At 44.9% G+C, this 22516-nt stretch overlaps 1 protein-coding gene across 1 annotated transcript; it reads right to left on the reverse strand.

The window, feature by feature from the left end:
- Window positions 1-643: 643 nt before the first annotated feature.
- Window positions 644-21633, reverse strand: CYTIP (cytohesin 1 interacting protein). Its single transcript, XM_015411561.1, has 8 exons — window positions 21421-21633; window positions 16548-16597; window positions 15859-15913; window positions 15092-15194; window positions 13275-13368; window positions 8979-9048; window positions 4738-4804; window positions 644-1464 (listed from the first exon to the last, which is right to left on the reverse strand). Exons 1-8 carry the CDS (start codon window positions 21583-21585, stop codon window positions 1010-1012), a joined length of 1059 nt encoding a protein of 352 aa, XP_015267047.1. The 5' UTR covers window positions 21586-21633; the 3' UTR covers window positions 644-1009.
- Between the last annotated feature and the right edge of the window lie 883 nt (window positions 21634-22516).

Consider the following 22516-nt stretch of genomic DNA (forward strand, 5'->3'; position numbering starts at 1 on the left):
AAACAAAAAACCCTACCAGGTTTCCCAGGAATAAGCACACTAATGACATTTAAAGGCTATTACTATGGGCAAGGACACACACTCAGTGCTGCTGCCAAATTTTGTGTGTGTGTGGATTCTCAAGATCACATAGAAGAAGTACATTAGAGGAAGTAAAGCCAGAGGAGCTGATTGGCCACCATTAGAGACAGGTTGCTGGGCTAGAAGGACCACTTGTCTGATCCAGCAGGGCTCTTCTTATGTTCTTAATGCACGAAACTGAAGTGTATGCACACAACCACAAAGAGATGGATCTGTGAGATTGCAGCAGTTCTCATGATGACAGACAAGGGTGTTATGGGAGGGGCAAGGTGTACATGTGCTACCATCACAGGAAATCCTGTACGTCTGTTGCATCCAGCGTATATTTCTGGTCCCTGCATTGCCCATCTTCCACATGACCATGGAAGGACCTATGTGAGCTCCAGAGAATTACATGAAGCCAGTGTAGAGTAGCACCAAATGCATGAACTGCCTCCCTGTTTTGCTAACTTACAAAATGAACGCACCTCACTATTTGTTCAGTTGGCAATCTGTATGTTTCCTTGAGTGACGACAAACAGCATCTCCTGGAAATGTTTAAGAAAACTGCATGCGGGGGCAATGGTGAACCCACCTCCCTGGACTTGGCAGCCCTTCCCTGAATCCCCACCAGCACCATGACTGCTTTTTATCAATAAAAGACACCTCATCTAGTTTGACCTTTACATTCTGTAAAATCTTGGTAGCTAAAGATTGACTACGGGCTAGATTGGCTCCCTGCTCCCAGTATCAGGCACACATTGTGCTCATTCTCTTGAAGAATCACCCACCTCCGATGTCACTGTTGCCCTGAGGCTAGTTCACGAAACGTTAACTGTCACACAACAGTCTGCTTCCTTTCGCTCCATTGAATGAAATCTGATCCCCATCTGAGGCACAGTTTCAAAAGTCTGGGCCCAGGTTTTCTAAGGAGTTCTGGACCTGCTTGTCAGACACGACTTTCCTCCTCTTCCACAGCCCGGTGAAGACCCGGTATGAATTTTAAAAGCCTCTTCCGGACGCTTCCTTTTCTGCTTTTCCTAGGGAGTGTCCCAAAGACGTTTGAGGCATTGCCTCTGTCCCACAAGGGAGATCCGGGACCACTGCTAACCCCGCTGATACTTCTGTGCCTTCTCAGGGAAGTCTTTGCAACAGGGACAGCAGAGTCCGTGGGGAGGAAGCAATCGTCCTCTGTGCTTGACTGCCGGCTGAAAGCAGGATCCTCAAAGAAACTGCCTTGGTAGAAACTGTCCTCGCTGCCCACCGTCATGGAGCTTATGCAGCTGCTTTCGCTGGAAAACCGAGGTTTGGTCGTCAAGTGTGACCCTGACCCAATATAGTCACTCAGTAGGTTAGATTCTTCTAACCCCACAGGATCAAGGGGTGAGCCAGCATTCATTTCATCTAGGAGACAGACAACGTACATTACATTTTGCAGGACGTCTGTTGCCAAGTTTGCACTGTTTGCAAGGCAGGAATCACTATAACACTCAGAGAAGAGAGAGCCCCTCTTCAGATGGCCTAATCCACATAACAGGACGAGCCACGACTGTCATTCATGACAGCCAGTGTGGTAGGGTTGCCAGCCTCCAGGTGGGGCCTGGAGATCTCCCGCTTTTACAACTGATCTCCAGGTGACAGAAGAAGAAGAAGAAGAAGAGATTGGATTTATACCCCACCCTTCACTACCTGAAGGAGTCTCAGAGCGGCTTACAAACTCCTTTCCCTTCCCCTCCTCACAACAAACACCCTGTGAGGTAGGTGGGGCTGAGAGAGCTCTTGACAGAAACAGCTCTTTTTCAAGAACAGCTCTTATCAGAACTACGGCTTGCCCAAGGTCATCCAGCCAGGTGCAAGTGGAGGAGTGGGGAATCAAACCCGGTTCTCCCAGATTAGAGCGCGCTCTTAACCACTGCACCAAACTGATCTCTCAGAGATCAGCTCCCCTGGAGAAAATGGCTGCTTTGAAGGGTGGACTCCATGGCATTGGACCCTGCTGAGGCCCCTCCCCTCCCCAAACCCCACCCTCTCCCAGATCCACCCACAAAGTCTCCAGGTATTTTCCATCCCAGACCTGGCAACCCTACAGTGCGGTGTGGTGGTTCAAATGTTGAACTAGGATGTGGAAGGCCTGGCTTTGAACCCCCACTTTGCCATGGAAAGATACGGGGCAGCCTTGAACTAGCCACCCACTCAGCCTAACCTGCCTCACAGGGATTGTATCAGGATAAAATGGAGGAGAGGAGAGCTGCTTTGGGGAAAAGGCAGGGTGTGAACGAAGTAAGTAAATAAATTCAAGGTTGCAAACAAAAATATCTTTTAAAAAAACTAATGGGAGGAGTGGAAAGTGAGGTCTAGGCATGCCTAGTTGTGAGCAAGGCCTTACTGCTTGTGTTCAGTTGAGTTGCCATAACAAGTGAGGAGGTGGCGGCTGTGGCCAGGAGGAAGAGGATGTGGTGAGGAGGCAGAAGGTGAGCCAGACAGAGCCCTGGGGGAGGGGAAAGGAAGCCAGCAGCACGCAGGGAGGGCTTTTCCTTCCCCTAGAAGTCCTAGTAGGTCCCTTCTTTTAGTGTACTAAAGGTCCTCTTCTGGAAATATCCCTTAAGTCCTAGGATTTCACCAAATTCAAGGGGGAAGCTGTGTGAAACTGTTGCAGTGCAAAAGAAGAAGAAGAAGGCTATAGGGTCGCTTTCTGTTTAGGCACCAGAAGGCTATCATGGATTGTCATCTCTCTCTCTCTCTCCTGTGAACAAGGGCTGGGTCACTTCTGCTTAGAGCTCCGGGCATGGATTGTGCAAGCCGATAAAAAGGAGTAGCAACAGTAATGGAATCGTTTGAGCTGTGCATTAAAAGGGAACCCAGAGGGCTGGAGCCAAAGGTTTGGATCAGAGGTCTGCAACCTGTGGCTCTAGAGCGAAAGGTGACTCTGTGCCGAGCCAAATACGGCTATTAAAAATAAAAAAGGAAATCTTTGAGTTAAGGTATGTTGAAAGGGTAGGTGGGATGACAGACTGTGAAGAGTCTGGCAGGCAAAGATTTTAATGGGACTAAAGGACTTCTTAGAGATGCTTTACAGAAAGGGAAATGATAAAGGTGAACCACTGCCAGTAATCCAAGTTTTGATCACGCACAGATTTATGCTAGACCTCTAAAATAACCATACAGGGGTGCTCCTGGGCATGTGTGCGTAAAATGCCATCAAGATGCGGCTGAATTACGGCAACCTCATAGGGTCTTCAAGATGAGGGACTTCAGAGGTGGTTTGCCATGGCCTGCCTCTGCATAGCAACCCTGGACTTCCTTGGTGGTCTCCCATCCATGTACTAACCAGGGCTGACCCTGCTTAGCTTCCGAGATCTCACAAGATCAGGCTAGCCCGGGCTATCTATTTTTAATACTCATTGTGAGATCTTATGTGTGCTACTTGCTAATAAAGCACATAACAATCAGTGTTCAGGCTGCAGAAACTTTATGGATTATTACCAGCAGCAGCAGCAGCATCATCATCATCATCATCATCATCATCATCATCATCATCATCATCATCATCATCATCATCATCATCATAAATAGTAACTATTGTATGCCATTGTGTATAGTATAGCCAGGAGATCCTAAGATTGTCTGGCAGCCTGAAGTTCTAGTTCTTTTAGCGTTATGCACCACTAAGCGATGTGCTAGACTTATTTTGGGGGCTGAGAGGTCTCTGAAAGAGCTGTGACTGACCCAAGGTCACCCAGCTAGCTTCATGTGGAGGAGTGTGGAATCGAATCTGGTAACTCCAGATTCGAGTCTGTCACTCTTAGCCACTACACCATGCTGGCTCTCGAACTAGCATGTCATTTATTAGTATGCAAATAGACTTTCTTATACTGACTCTTTCTTGATTTCTTGCTCGGATTTTTGCTGCATTCTGGCTTGTTAATGATAAAAGCTTGCAGATTCCTAGTCTGGATGGAGGTCTTCAAGCAACAGCCAACTCTATCCCTTAGCAGGTCCCTCTCCTGCATGATTCACCCGTTCTCTGACCCAGGCTCAAACAAGAACATAGTTGAATTGTCATCAGTTTTGATTCCTGTGTTGAAATCAAGCTGAAATATACAGGGCTGAAACTCTGTGATTGTAAGAGCAGAAAAGGCTTATGAAAGACCTGTCTCTTTCCCTCCGGCTGCCTGAAACCCTGATAACCAAGGGGTGAGGATACTTGTAAGTGAAATGTACAGCAGCACAGGGGGGTGCGATGGAGGGGGCGCAAGCAAAATCCTCTCTCCTTGCTGTTCCACGAGTAAAGTAGAGCAAGGGGAGCAAATATTGTTCGGTTCATGGCAGCCTCCTCACTGCATCAACCTGGACATTTTGTTAGGGATGGGGTCCTCCAACTCTCAGCAGAGGTTTTTTGGGGGTGGTAAATCAGAAGGGGCTGCTGGGAGTAGAAGGAGGCAAAGACGACCCTCTTGTGTATGTGTCTTCAGTTCATGTCATGGCCCTGTAGAATTCAGTCTGTGCTCATTATTCTGGCCTAAAACATCCCCACAAGATTTCGTTAAAAGGGGAAGAAAGACGATCCAAAATTCAAACCAAGCAAACTCATGTTTTGAGTGAGCTCACAACGTTTCTGAACAGGAAGCCGGGTCCGTCAGTGCTTCTTGCTTCCCAAAATAAGAAGTGCAGACTTACCATGAAGAAGGCGCTGTTCCTGTGAACACAGAGACTGGAACTCAACCAGCCTGTCTTGCAACGTTTGCTGTAAAACACAAAACCACAATGCTTGTAACTCTTCTATCAACCCGAAACACTGATGAGTTACTTTAACCCAGAGTATCTTTTGCATGGAGTATAGTTCTGGTTATTGTGGCTACCGATGATCTCAGACATCTAAGATAGTTCAGTTTTTTTAAAAATGGCTAGACTTTAAACCACTTAGAGGATTCCCACTGACTCAATACCCCTCCCCTTCCTCCTTCCATCCATGTACACTCATAGATTCAAATGCTAGATGCAGATTGGGCCTCATGGCTGCTGCAGTGAAGGAGAGATCTCCTATATAGTTCGACAACCCATATCGATAACGTGTTTCCAACGCATGAGTACCTTACACCAGGTGGAGGGTGAGACAAGTAGAAGGGTACATGTTGCGCAGGACTTCCCACACATTGTGCTGTTTCGCATGCAACTATGCACATGTAAAGTCAGGGACGGGGGGGGGAATAGAGATGTTTGGGAACCCTGTGTGTACCTGTGGTAGACCAGATCATGTCCGTATTTGCTGGAGTGATGAGGGTCATGTCAAACAGGAGCTCATGTCAAATACACCTCATTGTTGTTGTTTCAACAGCAATTTAATGGGGAACATTCTCTTTTTTTTACCAATTAGGAGTATTAAATCACACACTGTAAGAGAGAGCTAAGTCCAAAGGCCACTTCGCCTAGCAACAAATTTCCAGGGTGTCTAACTAATTTGTTATGAGGGCTGGATCTGACATAAATGAGACCTTGTTGGGGCAGGCCATGTGTGTCATAAAAGGTAATGCCAGGTAGCATAGATATAAACTTTATAAAGGACACAGACAAACACAATTAAAGATTGTTTTAACTTTAAATAACACATTTTCAGTGAGTTTGACGCCCCTGAAAGAAGCTAGATAAAATCCTTTAAAATCGTTGTTTAGAATGTGGAAGGCTAACAGGTGTGTTATGGTGTAACTTTTAAGGAATCAGGGTAAATTATTTTCCCCCCTACATTTTATCTTTACAGCCACCTTGTACGAGAGATCCAGGTGGGTAGCTGTGTTGGTCTGAAGCCGCAGAACAACGTTTGAGTCCAATGGTACCTTTAAGACCAACAAAGTAAAATGGGTACCCTTTCTGGCTTAGGTACCATAGCTTACTGTCTTATGCATACAATGCATATAACTGGGGTCGTGTTCATACATCACCATTTTTGCACGTGTGCTTTGAAATAAAATCTCCGGTGGGCCTTGATGTGGAATCTGTTATCTGAACTGCTGAATCTGCAGGCATCTCCACAGCAAGTGTCGCATTCAGACACCTTCTAAAGCTTTTCCTCAGAGAAAAGGATCATCAGGCCGTTGATCCAAGCTCGAACAAGCACTGGGACTGGAATCTGCAGCATTCTCGTGAGTTGCCAAGCTTCGTACTAATCAGCTGCCCTGTTCTCATTAAGCACACCAATGAAAGGTCTGCCTGTGGGGCTCAGCTCATTCTGAGCTCTTTTGGGCTGGTTGGGAGGAGGCGCTTGCCTGCTTAGCTGCTTTAATCAAAGCGCGCACGGCCATTCCAACTTCAGTGTCATTTGGAGGACAAACTCAGGTGGCGGCTCTGCATTATATAAGCAGCACGGCTGAGTACGTGGCCTTCCCTGCTTTCCTCTATGATTCTTCCAGTCTTGAGAGTTTATTCCAGGGCAGAATGCAGCAGCGGAAAGGGACTTTTCCCTTATATTCTGTGTTAGATGGCAGCATTGTACTGAGACGTTTCCGGGGTGTGTGTGTTATTTTCATCTTGAGACTTAGGGCTGAAAGTGATCAAAGATCACACGTCTTGTGCTGTTTGTAAGGTACAAATTGTAAGCTCATGCAGCCTCAGTTGGCCTCGGGTCATGCAGGAAGGGAAGGGGTGTTGAACACTTTAAATGCAGCTCAGTTTTACTACTTGCAGCTTGGCTCCCAGCTTTGTTCTTAGCATTTTAAAAGGCACATCTTTTCTCTTTTAAAATACTCATAAACGAAGTGCCCAACAGCAAAACTGGGTGGTGGCTGAGAAATTCCCTTTCTTGCTCATTGAGGCTACGAGTCTGCCCTTTGCATTTTCTAAACAGAATGGCTTACGTTATCATAAAACTCAGGATGCAATTATTTATTTATCTGGTACGTTTTCATCTTACCCTCCGTCAAAGGAGCTCAGGGTAGTGTACAGCATTCTGTTGTCACAGTACCCTGTGAGACTGAGAGAGAGAGTGACTGGCCCAAACTCACCCAGCAAGCTTTATAGTAGAATGGGAACTTTGTTGTTCAGTCGCACAGTCGAGTCCGACTCTTCGCGACCCCATGGATCATCTCCCGCCAGGCCCTCCTGTCTTCCGCCGTCCTCCGAAGTTGGCTCAATTTCATGTTCGTTGCATCGATGACACTGTCTAACCATCTCATCCTTTGCCGTCCCCGTCTTCTTTGACCTTCAATCTTTCCCAGCATCAGGGTCTTCTCCAGTGAGTGCTCCCTTCTCATTTGGTGGCCAAAGTATTTGAGCTTCAGTTTCATTATCTGGCCTTCCAGGGAACAGTCAGGGTTGATTTCTTTGAGGATTGACTGATTTGATCTCCTTGCAGTCCAAGGAACTCTCAAGAGTCTTCTCCAGCACCATAGTTCAAAAGAATCTATTCTTCGGCGCTCGGCCTTCCTTATAGTCCAACTCTCGCAGCCATACATGACTACTGGGAATACCATTGCTTTGACCATGCGGACTTTTGTTGGCAGGGTGATGTCTCTACTTTTTATCATGCTGTTTAGGTTCGCCATCGCTTTCCTCCCAAGGAGCAGGCGTCTTTTAATTTCATGGCTGCAGTCACAGTCTGCGGTGATTTGATGACTAGGGAGCCATGTACCTGATGTTATCTGCAGGTCGTCTTGAAGAAACAGGCTCTGAAGAACTGCTCTTCCAAAAGCAGCATCAGTTTTAGCACAGTGCATCACCACCAGGAACTTCTCAAAGGCTGAAGTCAGTGAACCAATAGCAGACCTGCAGAGATATGTCACCAAGTATCTGGAGAAAGTGGCAGAATCAGGAGCCATAATGACCCTTTCACAGTACTAGCTTGCTTGATACGTTCGCATCAAACTTTAAAGCCAGGCATCTTTCCCGGCATTTGAAAGACATGTTTGCACTCACTGGAGAAAACCCTGATGCTGGGAAAGATTGAAGGTCAAAGAAGACGGGGACGGCAAAGGATGAGATGGTTAGACAGTGTCAAAAGAGACATGTGAGGTGGTCTGGTACTCCCATCTCTTTAAGGACCTGCCATACTTTGTTGTGATCCACACAGTCAAAGGCTTTAGCATAGTCAATGAAGCAGAAGTAGATATTTTTCTGGTACTCTCTTGCTTTTTCCATAATCCAGCGAATGTTGGCAATTTGATCTCTAGTTCCTCTACCTCTTCGAAACCCAGCTTGTACTTCTGGTAGTTCTCTATCCACGTACTGTTGAAGCCTAGCTTGTAGGATCTTGAGCATGACCTTGCTAGCGTGTGATATGAGTGCAATTGTGCAATAGTTTGAACATTCCTTGGCATTGCCCTTCTTTGGGATTGGAATGTATACTTGGAACTGGCATCTCTTAAATCCCAGCGCAACACTATAACCCAGTGGTACTCACTCCACCACTTGCGGAGAGCCACATTTTCAATTATCATCAACAAAAGGAGCCACATTTACTTCCAGCCCTGGCTTGAGGTTTGCACCCCCGAGAACCTCTCAGCTTACCTTCCTCCTGGTTTCAGGGTAGGAACCACCTGCCAGCCACAAGCCCTACTGGGCACTGGCCTTGGCAACTTTCCTAGAACACTGGGCAGGTGCCACATTAAGGAGCAGTACTCAGAAGAGCCAAAGGTGACGTGTCAAAGAGCCACTTGTGGCTCCTGGGCGACTTAGTGAGTATCATGGCTCTAACCACTATGCAATGCTGATTCATCAGCACCATGCTGGCATTGGTGTCGGTAGAACAGAGGTCTGTTAGTTTGGAACTCATACATTACATCGCTCAAGGTACTAGAGTGCCCCCAAGTCACATTGATTTGCATGATTAAAGCCTCTTTTATACAGAGCTATCTTCATCAACTACAGTTTATGCTACATAAACTCTATATTATGCAACTGATACTTCAAACGCTTCATAGAATCTGTACCTTTAAAAGACTCAGCTTGGTTTCCAGTTCCATCCTTTTCAAAATCAAGGCTTCATTCACAATATCTAACCTGTAAACAACACAAGAACATAGTGCGAGAAATTAAGAAGTGCCTAGGCAAGATCATACACAAGATTTTATCTAGTCCAAAGTGGCTAGCTATAGAATGCTCGTAAGCACAACAAAGTAGAATCAGCACTCCCTTGTTACATAAGAACATAAGAACATAAGAGACGCCAATGTTGGATCAGGCCAAAGGCCCATCCAGTCCAACACTCTGTGTCACACAGTGGCCAGAAATACCAGTGCCATCAGGAGGTCCAGCAGTGGGGCCAGGACATTAGAAGCCCTCCCCCTGTTGACCCCCCCCCAAGCACCAAGACAGAGCATCACTTGCCCCAGAGCCCCTAGCTATACCTTGTGGCTAATAGCCACTGATGGACCTCTGCTCCATATGCTTATCTAATTCCCTTTTGAAGCCGTCCATGCTTGTAGCACCCACCACTTCCTGTGGCAGTGAATTCCATGTGTTAATCACTCTTTGGGTGAAGAAGTACTTCCTTTTATCCGTTCTAACCCGACCGCTCTGCAGTTTCATGGAGTGCCCTCGAGTTCTTGTATTGTGAGAAAGGGAGAAAAGTACCTCTTTCTTTACCTGCTCTTTCCCATGCATAATCTTATAAACCTCGATCATGTCACCCCTCAGTCGTCTTTTCTCCAAGCTAAAGAGCCCTAAGCGCTTTAACCTTTCCTCATAGGGAAAGTGTTCCAACCCTTTTATCATTCGAGTTGCCCTTTTCTGCACTTTTTCCAAAGCTATAATATCCTTTTTAAGGTGTGGTGCCCAGAACTGCACACAGTATTCCAAATGAGGTCTCACCATTGATTTATATAGGGGCATTATTATATTGGCTGATCTGTTTTCAATACCCTTCCTAATAATCCCCAGCATAGCATTGGCCTTCTTTATTGCAGTCACACACTGTCTCGACATTTTCAGTGAGTTATCCACTACAACTCCAAGATCTCTCTCTTGCTCAGTCTCTGCCAGTTCAGACCCCATCAATGTGTATTTATATTTAGGATTTTTGGCTCCAATGTGCATCACCTTGCACTTGGCCACATTGAACCCCATTTGCCATGTTGACGCCCACTCGCCCATCCTTGACAGATCCCCTTGGAGTGCCTCACAATCCTCACTGGTTTTCACCACCCTGAACAACTTTGTATCATCCGCAAATTTAGCCACTTCACTGCTTACTCCCATCTCCAAATCATTAATGAACAAGTTAAAAAGCAGTGGACCAAGTACTGATCCCTGCGGTACCCCACTGCTTACCACCCTCCACTGAGAAAATTGCCCACCTACACTCACTCTCTGTTTTCTATGAACTAGCCAGTTTTTGATCCATAAAAGGACTTGTCCTTCTATCCCATGATTTTTGAGCTTACTTAGGAGCCTTTGATGAGGAACTTTATCAAAAGCTTTCTGGAAGTCAAGGTAAATAATATCTATTGGATCCCCCTTGTCCACATGTTTGTTCACCCCCTCAAAGAACACTAACAGGTTAGTGAGACAAGATCTTCCCTTACAGAAACCGTGCTGAGTCTGCCTCAATAGGTTTTGTTCATCTATGTGCCTACTAATTCTTTCCTTAATAATGGTTTCCACCAATTTACCCGGTATCGACGTCAGACTGACTCCCTTGTTGTTTAACTTAGAATCTGGTGAAGATGGCGTTATTGCAAACATTTACAGCAATAGTTTTAAATGTTAAACACAAAGAAGTCTCAAAGCAGTTTACAAGCTCCTTCCCTTTCTCTCCCTGCAACAGGCACCTTGTGAGGTAGGTGGGGCTGAGAGAGTTTTGAGAGAACTGTAACAGGCCCAAGGTCACCCAGCAGGCTTCATGTGGAGAAGTGGGGAATAAAACCCAGTTCTCCAGATTAAAGTCTGCTGCTCTTAACCACTACACTATGTTGGCTCTCAAGAAGGTGGCATGCCAAATGAAATCCTGGCACCTCAGGTGAATAAAAAGTAAAAACCAGGGGTCATTTGGTAGAAAAAGAGCTAGGGGAACTCATTAGCATAACTCATTAGCATATGCCACACACCCTGACATCAGGGGCCTGGCGGTGGACCTGCAAGGCCAGCGGGAGTGCGAGGAAGCCCCGCCAAGGCCCTCCCTGGCCCCAGGCAGGCGGGGGTGGGGAGAGGCGGGGAGGAAGCAACTTACCCTCCCTCTTCTCCTGCCTCCTCCTGGCTGAATGAGGGCTGGAAGCGGGGCGGCCAGACGCAGGGGGCGGGGCTTTGTCATGTGCCCCGCCCCCTTCACCTCCCCCGGGGGAACTGCGTTCCCCCGCGTTCCCCCCCCCCCAAATGACATCTGGTAAAAACTGATGAAACCGCATGCTTTCCTTCACCACCAATCCTTCTAACTCAAGGAATGGCAAGGTGGTGGTAACACACAGTGACATAAAACCCATCAGAAGAAATCCATGATGCTATGCAACGGTGCCCAGTGGTTGGGAAAGAGAGAGGGAAATGGGGAAAGGAATAGCAGCTGTGTCACCAAGAAGAACACACTGTCCCTCTCTGCATTCTTTCCCATTGATAAACTTCATCCAGATGCACAACAATAGCACGGAAATGTTTTTTCTTTGTCTTTCTATTTTTACAAACATTTTAAAAATGGCACTGCTCTTTCACACCCTAAGGCAGAAATAAGACTATTTTATCTCTAGGCCACCCAGAAAACTTATTCATTCATTCATTCATTCATTCATTCATTCATTCATTCATTCGATTTCTATCCCACCCTCCCCACAAGCAGGCTCAGGGTAGGTTACAAAGTCACACAAAGATTGTGACAACAATAACAAAAATAGAAGTTTAACAATAAAATTGATATCGGAGTGAGCCTGCCTTAGTAACAGAGCTTAGATGGAAACGTTTCAGAGTGGCGCTGCTGGATAATTCGCTAGATTAAGAGAATCAGCAATGTCACTCAGCAAGGGAGGCCAAGATGGATTTGGACGTCCAATGCCTCAATCAAAAACTCAGCAGAACAGCTCTGTTTTACAGACCCTGTGGAATTGTAACAGATCCCGCAGGGACCGGATCTCAAATGGGAGCTTGTTCCACCAGGCAGGGGCCAGGGCCGAAAAAGTTTAGTGGGTGACTTTGGGCTCATTATTCACTCAGTTTAACTGACAGGATTATAGCAGAGGGAAGAGCCTGGAGCTCCTGGAAGACTGGTGGGATTTTACAAATGGACTAAATACGATTCGAACAAATGATGGCTGCATCTGCACATCATCGGATATTGCACAGCAGCAACGATTGGAAACTGGTTTATCCTGCGTAGTGCTGCAGCACAGCAATGGCACAATATCCAGCAATGTGTGGGTACAGCCATTGTTTTCAACTTAACATTACAATTTTTCTGTGCATGATTCTCCCGTTGACCTTGAGGGCAACAATCCATGCAATCATCCATTTTTGTCAGGCAGCTCTATGACTTAAATGAAAGAGTTGCTAAATATACCACCGGCAGGCAGCCAACAGCATAGTCTGAATTGAGCTAGAAAGAACTAATAAATAATATCCGTGAGATTGCCAAGGTATGTCCCAAATCACAGCCTTTATGGAGAACCTGAGTATCCTCTAATGTTCTTGGACATTAAGGGTGATCGGTCATTGGAGAGAGAGTGCCAGGTTCGGGCCGTTTCTTGGCCCTTATGCCAGTCTTAGACCTGCTGCATCCTAGTGTAGAAATTTATGATATTGCTTAGGATGTGAAAGATCAACATGGTAAACAAAGTCACTGGGCGGCTTCCTTTCTTGCTCTCGCAGCCAGTGCTATTTTGGGCAGGAACGCACAGGAACAGAGTTCCGGCTGGCTTCCAAGTTGGCCACACCCAGCAGGAATCATTAGAATAATAGGCCACACCCAACAGCAGAAACTCATTAGGATTGGCTACATTACGGGTGTGTGGCCTAACATGCAAAGGAGTTCCTGCTACAAAAAAGCCCTGGGTTTTGACAACAAACAAGGTAAACAGAATAAGAAGCAAAAGGTGGGTGTGGCTGGATGAGCACACTTCTGGTAACATGGGGGTGTGGCCTATAATGCCAATGAGTTGTGCTGTCAGGGGTGTGGCCTAATATACTAATAAGTTTCTGCTGTTGGGTGTGGCCTATTATGCTAATGAGTTCCTGCTGGGCTTTTCCCACAAAAAAGCCCTGCTCACAGCACAGTGCTGGAAAAGGTTAGCAGATGGACTTGCATTTACCTTAATGGATTCCCTGACGATCTGATCAAGTCCACCATTTGTTTGTGACTCAGCCCATCAGTGCTCACCCTGTTGATATTGGTCAGAATATAACCTGAGACAATTCAAAATGCAAGAAATTAGCACATGTATTTATTTATTGGAAACATTTATAAATGACTCCGTGTTCAAAGTGGCACACCATATTTTAAAAGGGGAGATCTCGGAAGCTAAGCAGGGCCGGCCCTGGCAAGTATTTGGATGGGAGACCTCCAGAGAATACCAGGGCTGGGAGGCCAGAGGCAGGCTATCAAGCTACTTCTCTGAATGTCCTTCATGGTCCAGTAGGAGTTGCCAAAGGTCACTATAATTTCCAGGCATACACACATACACAAATGGAAAAATACCCCCCCCAAAGGGAGCATATTGAGCCCTTGAGCATTTTCAGTCCTTGAAAGTACTAAACAAATAATAGGTACCATTGACAACTAGGGATGCTACTTATCCACTTCTGGCTGGAGGCTCCTGCTAATCCTTACTGCTGCTTGAATGAGCATGGAGAGCCAAAAAAATGGAAGTGATGTCAGTGTGGTAGTATGAAGCTCTAGGGATTTAACAAATCTCTATGGTGAAACCATAGACTCCCAGAGCATTGCCATGACACGGTGACAACATTTATTGGGGGGGGGGCCTTTAACTGGTATTGTGCAATCCCATTTCCATCTACCCATCTACTCTGGACCCTAGTAAGTCTCCCACCTGTTGCCTGACAAAGGCTTGCTATCTTATTGGCAACGTAAAATAGAAACAGCTGTAATCTACTAGCTCAGTGCAACAGATTTTTCCCCCCAAAGTGCCACAGCCCACATATGGAAAACATGCAGAGACAGACTTCCCCCCCATACCTAAAGGCAGGCCAGGTGAAAGCCAGAGAACACAGCAATAAAAGCTGTACTTTTCCATGTCGCAGTATTAACTTCTCACAATGAGAGTATGCAAAGTAAGGTTGATTGATCCCCGGACTGTAACTGGGGCACGGGTTGAGGCTAAAGGGTGAGGGAGTCCTTCAGGTCACACAGATCCCAGGCAATGAAGATCCAAGTGTAAGTGGCACAAATATTAGTCAGATCTGCCTGTCCCTCCCCATGCATAAGATGGATAGTAGCAGGGCTTTTTTTGTAGAAAAAGCCCAGCAGGAACTCATTAGCATATTAGGCCACACCCATGACAGCACAGCTCATTAGCATATTAGGCCACACCCCCATGTTACCAGAAGTGTGGTCATCCAGCCACACCCACCTTTTGCTTCTTATTCTGTTTACCTTGTTTGTTTTCAAAACCCAGGGCTTTTTTTGGAGCAGGTACTCCTTTGCATGTTAGGCCACACACCCCTAATGTAGCCAATCCTAATGAGTTCCTGCCACTGGGTGTGGCCTATTATGGTGTGGCCTATTATGCTAATGAGTTCCTGCTGGGTGTGGCCAACTTGGGAGCCAGCCGGAACTCCGTTCCTGTGCGTTCCTGCCCAAAAATAGCCCTGGATAGTAGTCCAGAGCTTCTTTCACATGTGTTGGATAATGCACTTTCAATGCACTGTAGCAATTGTTCGCAAGTGCATTCCCCAACATGTATGAAAGCAGGCTAGTTACAAAAGCATGGCCAGTGTGCCAAGGTCTCCTCAATCCAGAAGGGCGTAGAGGATACATCAACAAATCTGCTTTATATTATCAGCTGGAAACCGCTAGGAGCACCCTGATTGCCGGAAATGTCACCTCCGCCCATTAATTTTTTTTCTTTCTGCATCTGCAAAATGAAGAGAGCAGCAAACTGAGAGTTACCACTTTGGAGTCCAGAGAGGTAGGCAGGGCTTCCTTCCTTTACTTTGCAGATGTACGTGCAGCTTCCCAAGCAGCAATTGGTTTGCTGCTGAAACCGAAGAGTCTGTAAATTTCAGAAGCACAGGGTTACTAGCCGGGCACCCGAGCCCCTTCCCGTGCAGCCTGTCGTCCTAATTGGTAGCTCCTTCCATGCAGCAAGGAGTACAAGGCAGGGAGCCTGCTTGGCCTACATGTCAAACAGCATGCGCTCCCCTCGGGTGGCACTAGGACAAGCATTTCCTCTTTTTAAAAAACAAAACAAAACTTGAAGGAACAAACAGGTGTCCCACCCAGCAACAAGGCTATTATTTATTACTGTTATGTTTGAACAGCTACCAAACTGTTTAAGAGGGATCACTTTTGGTGATCTGAAAGGGCTGCAAACAGGACTCAGCTAGCCAGGAAACTATGGACAAACAGATGTGAAAAGCTTGGGGCGATCTTCTGGGGACATTTCAGTCCCTTCAAAAATTTGTGTTCACATTTTTAAAAAAATTGATTTGTGAACATCTGTCACAGTTTTTATGTATTTGTTTAAGGACAACATTCTGTACTTTCAAGATGCAAAGAATCCCCGTGCCTTTAATGAAGTAGCAGAAGAGGGGATTTTGAGAGATGCAACTTATTCATGTAAGGTTAAGGAAAGTGGTATCAGTTCTTTTGCATGTCACGCCTGTATGTGGGATCACAGCCACAGACTCACTCTGTTCACAATGCTGAAGCCTCACCTGAATTTCAAATCCAAATGTTTCATTGTCTTCTTTGAAGATTTTGAGTGATATTCTACAAAATACAAATACAGTTAACAACACACCCTCTACAAATAGAAAACTAACACAGCAGGCAAAAATGTTCTTCCCTCTTTCTTTCTTTGCAGTGCTGACATTCTATTTGTGGGGAGTGGGGTTTTTCTGTTTTGTTTTGTTTTTGAAACGCAGGACAGCATTTCCAAGTGTGATCCTCTATCTACAACCTGAAGCATATAAACCATTCGACCACCTTATTCTCTTCCACATATGAACCAGACCTGAATTAATTGTAGAGAGATGGTCTCATTTTTAAAGTGCTCTGATGTTATCTATCTGCAACGGAGAAGATGAGAAATGAAGGCTGAGTTCTCCACTGTAATGATGATGATCTAGCACTATAGTTCAAACATTAAAGCCCAAATGAACTTCCGTTCCGACCAGTAGCTGTCAACTCACATTAACATGTCTCTGTACTGGTATAAGCTACTAGAACTGCTCAGGGCTGACTTCTACTGCTCTTCAGCCCACAGCCTTCTTCATCTGCTTCACATTCCCACCCTCGCCATTCTGTACATTCCTTATACTTCCATGCACAATCATACCATTACTCGATGGTAAGTATTATTATTGGTTAGTACTAAAAAGAGGGAAAGTGTTTCCTTTCTTACCTTTGTGGACCCGAAGAGCCGCCTAAGGAACTTGTTCTGCATAAAGCAAGCTACAAATAAAAGTTCAGCCTGGTCAGTCAGTTGCATTGGAAATAGAAATCTAACCCTATTTATAAAACTAGATGCATCAACATGCGTTACATTTCAAGCAAAGCAGAAGTGCTGATCTGCCTACCATATTTTTACCCTGCCCTTCCTTCCAAGGGGCTCAGGGGCATCTTCTGTGATGATCCCCTTCTACATTTCCCCCTCACAACGGGGGGGGGGGGTACCCGTGTTGGTCTGAAGCAACAGAGCAACGTCTGAGTCCAGGGGCACCTTTCAAAGTTTAATTCTAGGTATTCTGGTAATTCTGGGTAAAGTTTGTTTGGTCTTAAAGGTGCCACTGGACTCAAACTTTGTTCAAAAAAACCTGTGAAGTATCATAGGCTTAGACAGTCCATAGCCTATGGATCACCCAGTGAGTTTCATGACTTAATGGAGCTTAGAAATGAGGTCTCTCCAATACCTGTCTAAATTCAAAGCACTATACAACATTGACTGCAGAACTCAATATAAACATAAGGCTTCTCTTACTAGCTATGATAGAAGATGGAGGAGGAGGAGGAGATTGGATGTATACCCTGCCCTTCACTACCTGAAGGAGTCTCAGAGCAGCTTACTGTCTCCTTTCCCTGAAGAAGAAGAAGAAGAAGAAGAAGAAGAAGAAGAAGAAGAAGAAGAGGAGGAGGAGGAGGAGGAGGAGATTGGATGTATACCCTGCCCTTCACTACCTGAAGGAGTCTCAGAGCAGCTTACAGTCTCCTTTCCCTTCCCTTCCCCACAACAGACACCCTTTGAGGTAGGTGGGGCTGAGAGAACTCTTTGAGAACTGCTCTTGAGAGAACAGCTCTGAAATAACCTGTGACTGACCCAAGGTCACACCAGCTGCTGCAAGTAGTGGCATGTGGAATCAAACCTGGTCCTCCCAGATTAGAGTCTGTGCCCCTAACCACTACACCAAACTGAGGAGTATCCAGACCAGTATCCTGTTTCCAGGAATAGATAGCTAGGTAGCTTTGGACAGTCAAGAGCAGGGCATGGTGAAAATAGCCAGCCTGTGTTTTTTATGGCAATGAGAGGAAAAATGAATAATTCATATAGCTATCAGGGCCAATGGCCAATTGCTAAATAATCCTCCATGAACCTGTTTGAGTAATGCTTTAAATATGTCAGTTTCTACATTGTGTGGCACTGAATTCTAGAGGTCAATCCTTTGCTGTTTGATGAAGGTCTGCCTTCAGTCTGCCCACAACCCACTGCCAATCAATGTAATTCATTAATAGTAGGTTATTGCGTTTGTTTATGTCTTTCTAACGGATAAGAATTTTTACTGGTTGCTGCTGGAGAACCATGCCATAGCACAGGTTTACTGAGTTCAGATCCCATATGACTGTCCATTCCCCTGTTATCATGTAGTCTCTCCCAGTTCCCTGGACAATATTGAATACCCAAGATTGATGACCAAGAGCATCTATGAACTGTCCAAATGAAATGGGAAGCTCAACATGAGTCTTTCCAGCTATTCATCTCTGGAGTCAACAGTTTGTTTGTTTGGGGGGGGGAGCTGCATCTGTACATTTCCTAATTCTACAATCTACCATCCTTGCCACCACTCTTACTGCTTAAGGAGTATTTTTTCCATGAGCCTTGAGCAGTCAGAGGTATTTACCAGGAAACACTAGAACACATACAACGGACATTACGCGTAAATATAAAGGTGCCGAATAATCCAACAGAAGGCTGTGGAGTTTAGACCCATTGGAAAACCAGCATCTGCCAAGGGATAATACCCTGCAAACGTAATGTGTTCTTACAGTTTCTTTTTTTTTTCACATAAGTGTTTTTTATTATTTGGAACCATATATTCAACAGTACATTCAGAACACATATTAATACCATGCAATAATCAACCTTCTCAACCCGTAAGAGCCTTTTAAAAATATAACAGATCTTTGTAATAAGAGTTGTTTGGAATCACTTCTTCCTCTGTGAGATATTCCACTGCTGGGAGCCAAGTTGCTTGAAAATCTTTTTGGTGAGAGACAATTTTACCATATACAAAGTGTTCCCAAATTTTATTTTGCCAACATTGAAGAGTAGGTTTATTTTTGTTTTTCCAGTATTGGGCTAATGTTATCCGTGCAATTGCTAATAATGTTGCAATTACTTTTCTAGTGACTTTTCTTACAGTTTCCATAGATTCCTTTGAGAACATCAAATGACCACTGACAATGAACAACAATTGTTCTATGTCAATAACATAGCTAAAGTCCATTGAATCTCTTTCTGATGCAGAAAGTTCAGTCCAGTTCAATTTTAAAAGATTGGAAAGGAGGGCAGTGGAGACACCCATGCTTACACAGCTAACATTTCAGGGGGTAAACATTCTCTGACATGTTCTGCAGTACACGGTGGTAGTTACAGTGCTAAAAAGATGCTCTACAGATAAACTGGGAATAGATGAGTTTTTCAGAGAGTTAAAGACATGTCAGGGAGACCCATAAGCTATTTTAGTGTGTGTGTGTGTGTTTTTAAAGCTTGCATTTCAGTGGACTTTACCATCAATGCTGCTGATTTTTAATGCCAAAATCTGCCGAGTTTTTTATTGGATTATATTGAAACTGTGGTTTTATTACAGTTGTTGCATTGCTATGTTATTAGCTGCCCCATACCCTATTTTGAGGAAGAGACAGAATTTTTTAAAAAAGATATATAATTAATTAATTAAACAATCAGCTTTAGCACTAAATACAATCAAATTTTTACTGTCTCTGCAACCTTGTACAAATAGAGCTCAGTGCTAGAGAAAGTTTACTCTACAGCATAATCACTTGTTACTGCAACCTGTAGACATTTGAAAAGGTTATTTCAATATGCACTTTTTTAAAAAGTGCCCTGTGCCAATTAAGTATGCAAATAATTGATCACTGATGTCTGCTACAGAAATGGTAATGTAAGATTTTTCCCCTATTGCTTTGTAGACTGTTTCCATGTCAGGCATAAGTATTCCATGCTGCAATTTATTCTCTGTAAACAAGATCAATCACACATGCTTTCTCTGATGTAGGAATTATCACCACAGAAAAGCAAACTCTGCAGTGTTCCAAGTGATGAAACCGAACAAATACTTAAAAACCATACTAACCCAGAGTCCTAATCCTGTAATACCACGGTTCAAAGAAAAAGCCTCATTTGTGAAGTGGTCTTTTTCAAAGCAGAGGCATCCAGAATATACAGAATTAGCAGAGAACATTTAGGTTTTTCAGCCTATATCTTACCATGATGTTTGTGCTATAATTGTTGTCTCCTCTGCGGTGGACATTTGGAGGCAAGTGACAATACAGAATAAAACTATGGGGGCATGTTGTTGACCATTTTGCTAAATGATTACTAACACATTTTGGTAAGCTACTGTTGCTCAGTGATTGCCTGTATCTACCCAGTGTCCAACACCTGGGCTTTAAGAACTTCATGGTTACTAGCCATGGTGAGGCAGAAGCAGTGAACCTCTGAAACCCCAAGCTGGAAGGCAGCCTCAGGGCAGGGCCTTGGCCTCTTTGCACTGTTGGTTGGCCTTCCCACCCCCAATTAGCCAGCATTCTAATCCATTCCTAATTCTACACAACTGAACAAACTTCATTCCTTGTAACACAAAAACAGTCTGTAGCCCATGTACCTACTGAGGAGTTCCTCCCCCTTGACTAACTGAAGAGGCCTTCCATTCTGACCAGCAGGGACATTTAGCTGCCATATTAGACAACTGTCAGGTATGTTTTATAGAAGTATAGCAAAATTACAGGCGTATTTGAATGGGAGACCACCAAAGAATTCCAGAGTTGCTGTGTAGAGGAACATCTCCTGCCTTGAAAACCTGACAGGGTTTGCCAGGAGTCAGCTACGACTTGACAGGAATTTACACGCAAAGAACAGAATATACAGAACTATACGGAGAAGACATACTTGTGCCAGGTACTCTATATAGTATCCATGTTGTGAAAAGAAAAGGACAGAGAAATTTTCAGGACTTTTTCCTTCCCTCAGAAACATTTCTGCTCAGGCATGTGGTTAATCAAAAGCTGCTTCCGACCAGAATTGCAAAAAGGCCTCTCTTGGAGAGATGTCATGAACTCAGTCATCACTGTTGCCTGATGTTAAATAAATTACACTTAAGGGAAGGGAACAAGTCACAGCTTCCCTAAAGTGGGGATCAAGAGCATCTCTTGATTCAAAATACAACCCTTCTTGGCACATTTATAAATTGAGAGCAATCCCGGCTACAGCACAGCGGGTCAATTACCCAGCAGAGGCAAAACCTTCTTTCAGAGGTGGCTTCTGCTGTGCATTGATCTTGGGCACCGAGCCCTTTACTGGCAGACAGGCTGCGTTAAAAGTTTTCCCACAGAGCAAGCAAACTGGAGACCTTGTCTGGCTATTGTCAGGCCGACTGGGCTAGAGTTGAATAAAGTTGGCACTATCCCACTGACTGGGTTAGAGATGATAAAAGTGGTTTAAAACAAAACAAAAACACACCAAAAAACACCACCCTGCCTTTACCAGCATCCTCGCCCACAGAGACTGAGCATCTGTTGGATTCCTTAGTATGGTTGTAAATGGGCAGGGGCAGTTTTCTGACTTTCTGAGATACAGAAAGCAGGCTGACATGACCAGCGTGGGATACTTGCTGGACTGTCACATTTTCCAGAATTGGCACCGATCTTATACATTTCCCCAGCAAACCTTGAGTAACTCTGAGCCCTCAAAGTGCAGCAAAGTCATTGTGAAGGATGGATGGATGAAGAAGGTCCTGCAACCTTCTCAACAGACAACATACCTGTTTGTAATCCCTGGGCAAGGTCCCCATGGAACTGGTGAAGGTTTTGGTCCTTCTGTTGTCCAGCGGAGGGCTACCTATCGGTTCTAAACAAGGGGTGTAAGTCATGCTGTAGCCCATGCAGTGGACGTTGCGGTTCTGCTGAATAAGCCTCTTTAAGGACATTTTGGATTCCTCCGCAAGTCGATTCCAGGCTGACCCGGCTTCAAGGACCTCGCATGACGGAGAGGAAGCAAGTAAAAGCATAGCCTCCGCTGTGAGCAGAAGTCTTTAGAAAAAGAAGAAGGGGGAGAAAACCCACGTGACTTGTGGTTTAGGTGCAGGTTACATAAATCTCCTCTCACAGATCACTCAATGTTTCTTTTTAAGCTTGCAACTTTTGGGGCCCTGAAATTAAAGCAATCTGCTTATTTCTCCCCTCCTTTGTATTCCTTGGAAGCAAACAGAAATAACTCTCATCATGATGTTTTTATGCCACTTGGTGGTTTGTGTCTAAAACACCATCGGGCTTAAAATTTATCTTTGGATTTCATAAATTTATTGTTTCTTTTACTCACTTATTTAAGATTGCTAACCCACCATTATTCCAAGATGACAAGATTTTTGGAATTCGAAAATAATTAAAAATTATTAAACAAGAAGCCACGAGAATAGAGAGAGCATCTTCCAAGAGAGGCACAGATTGTTGCTGTGGAAGATGGGGCTTTTTCCTGAGTCCACGTCAGGCACAAAAATGGAGCAAGCAAAAATGGAGCAAGCATTTGAGCTTCGTGTTCAGTTGGTGTAGTGATTAAGAGCGGCAGACTCTAATCTGGAGAACTGGGTTTGATTCCCACTTCCCCACTTGAAGCCAGCGGGGTGACCTTGGACAAGTCACAGCACTCTCCACCTAAAAATAAGCATAGCTCACCACCTAGTGGTGCCAAAAAGAGCTACAGCTTCAGGCAGCCAATCAACCCTTTGGGATCTCCTGACTATTCCACACACAAAGCATCCCTAAACTCCTGCCATACAGCCAGTGGGCAAACTGACTTGTCCAAGGCCAGATGTGGCAGAAAGACCTCAAACACAGTGACGTGTGTCCCACCATGGAGTT

The sequence above is a fragment of the Gekko japonicus genome, unplaced genomic scaffold (assembly GCF_001447785.1).
Source record: "Gekko japonicus isolate JY-2015 unplaced genomic scaffold, Gekko_japonicus_V1.1 scaffold6, whole genome shotgun sequence".
Taxonomy (NCBI): domain Eukaryota; kingdom Metazoa; phylum Chordata; class Lepidosauria; order Squamata; family Gekkonidae; genus Gekko; species Gekko japonicus.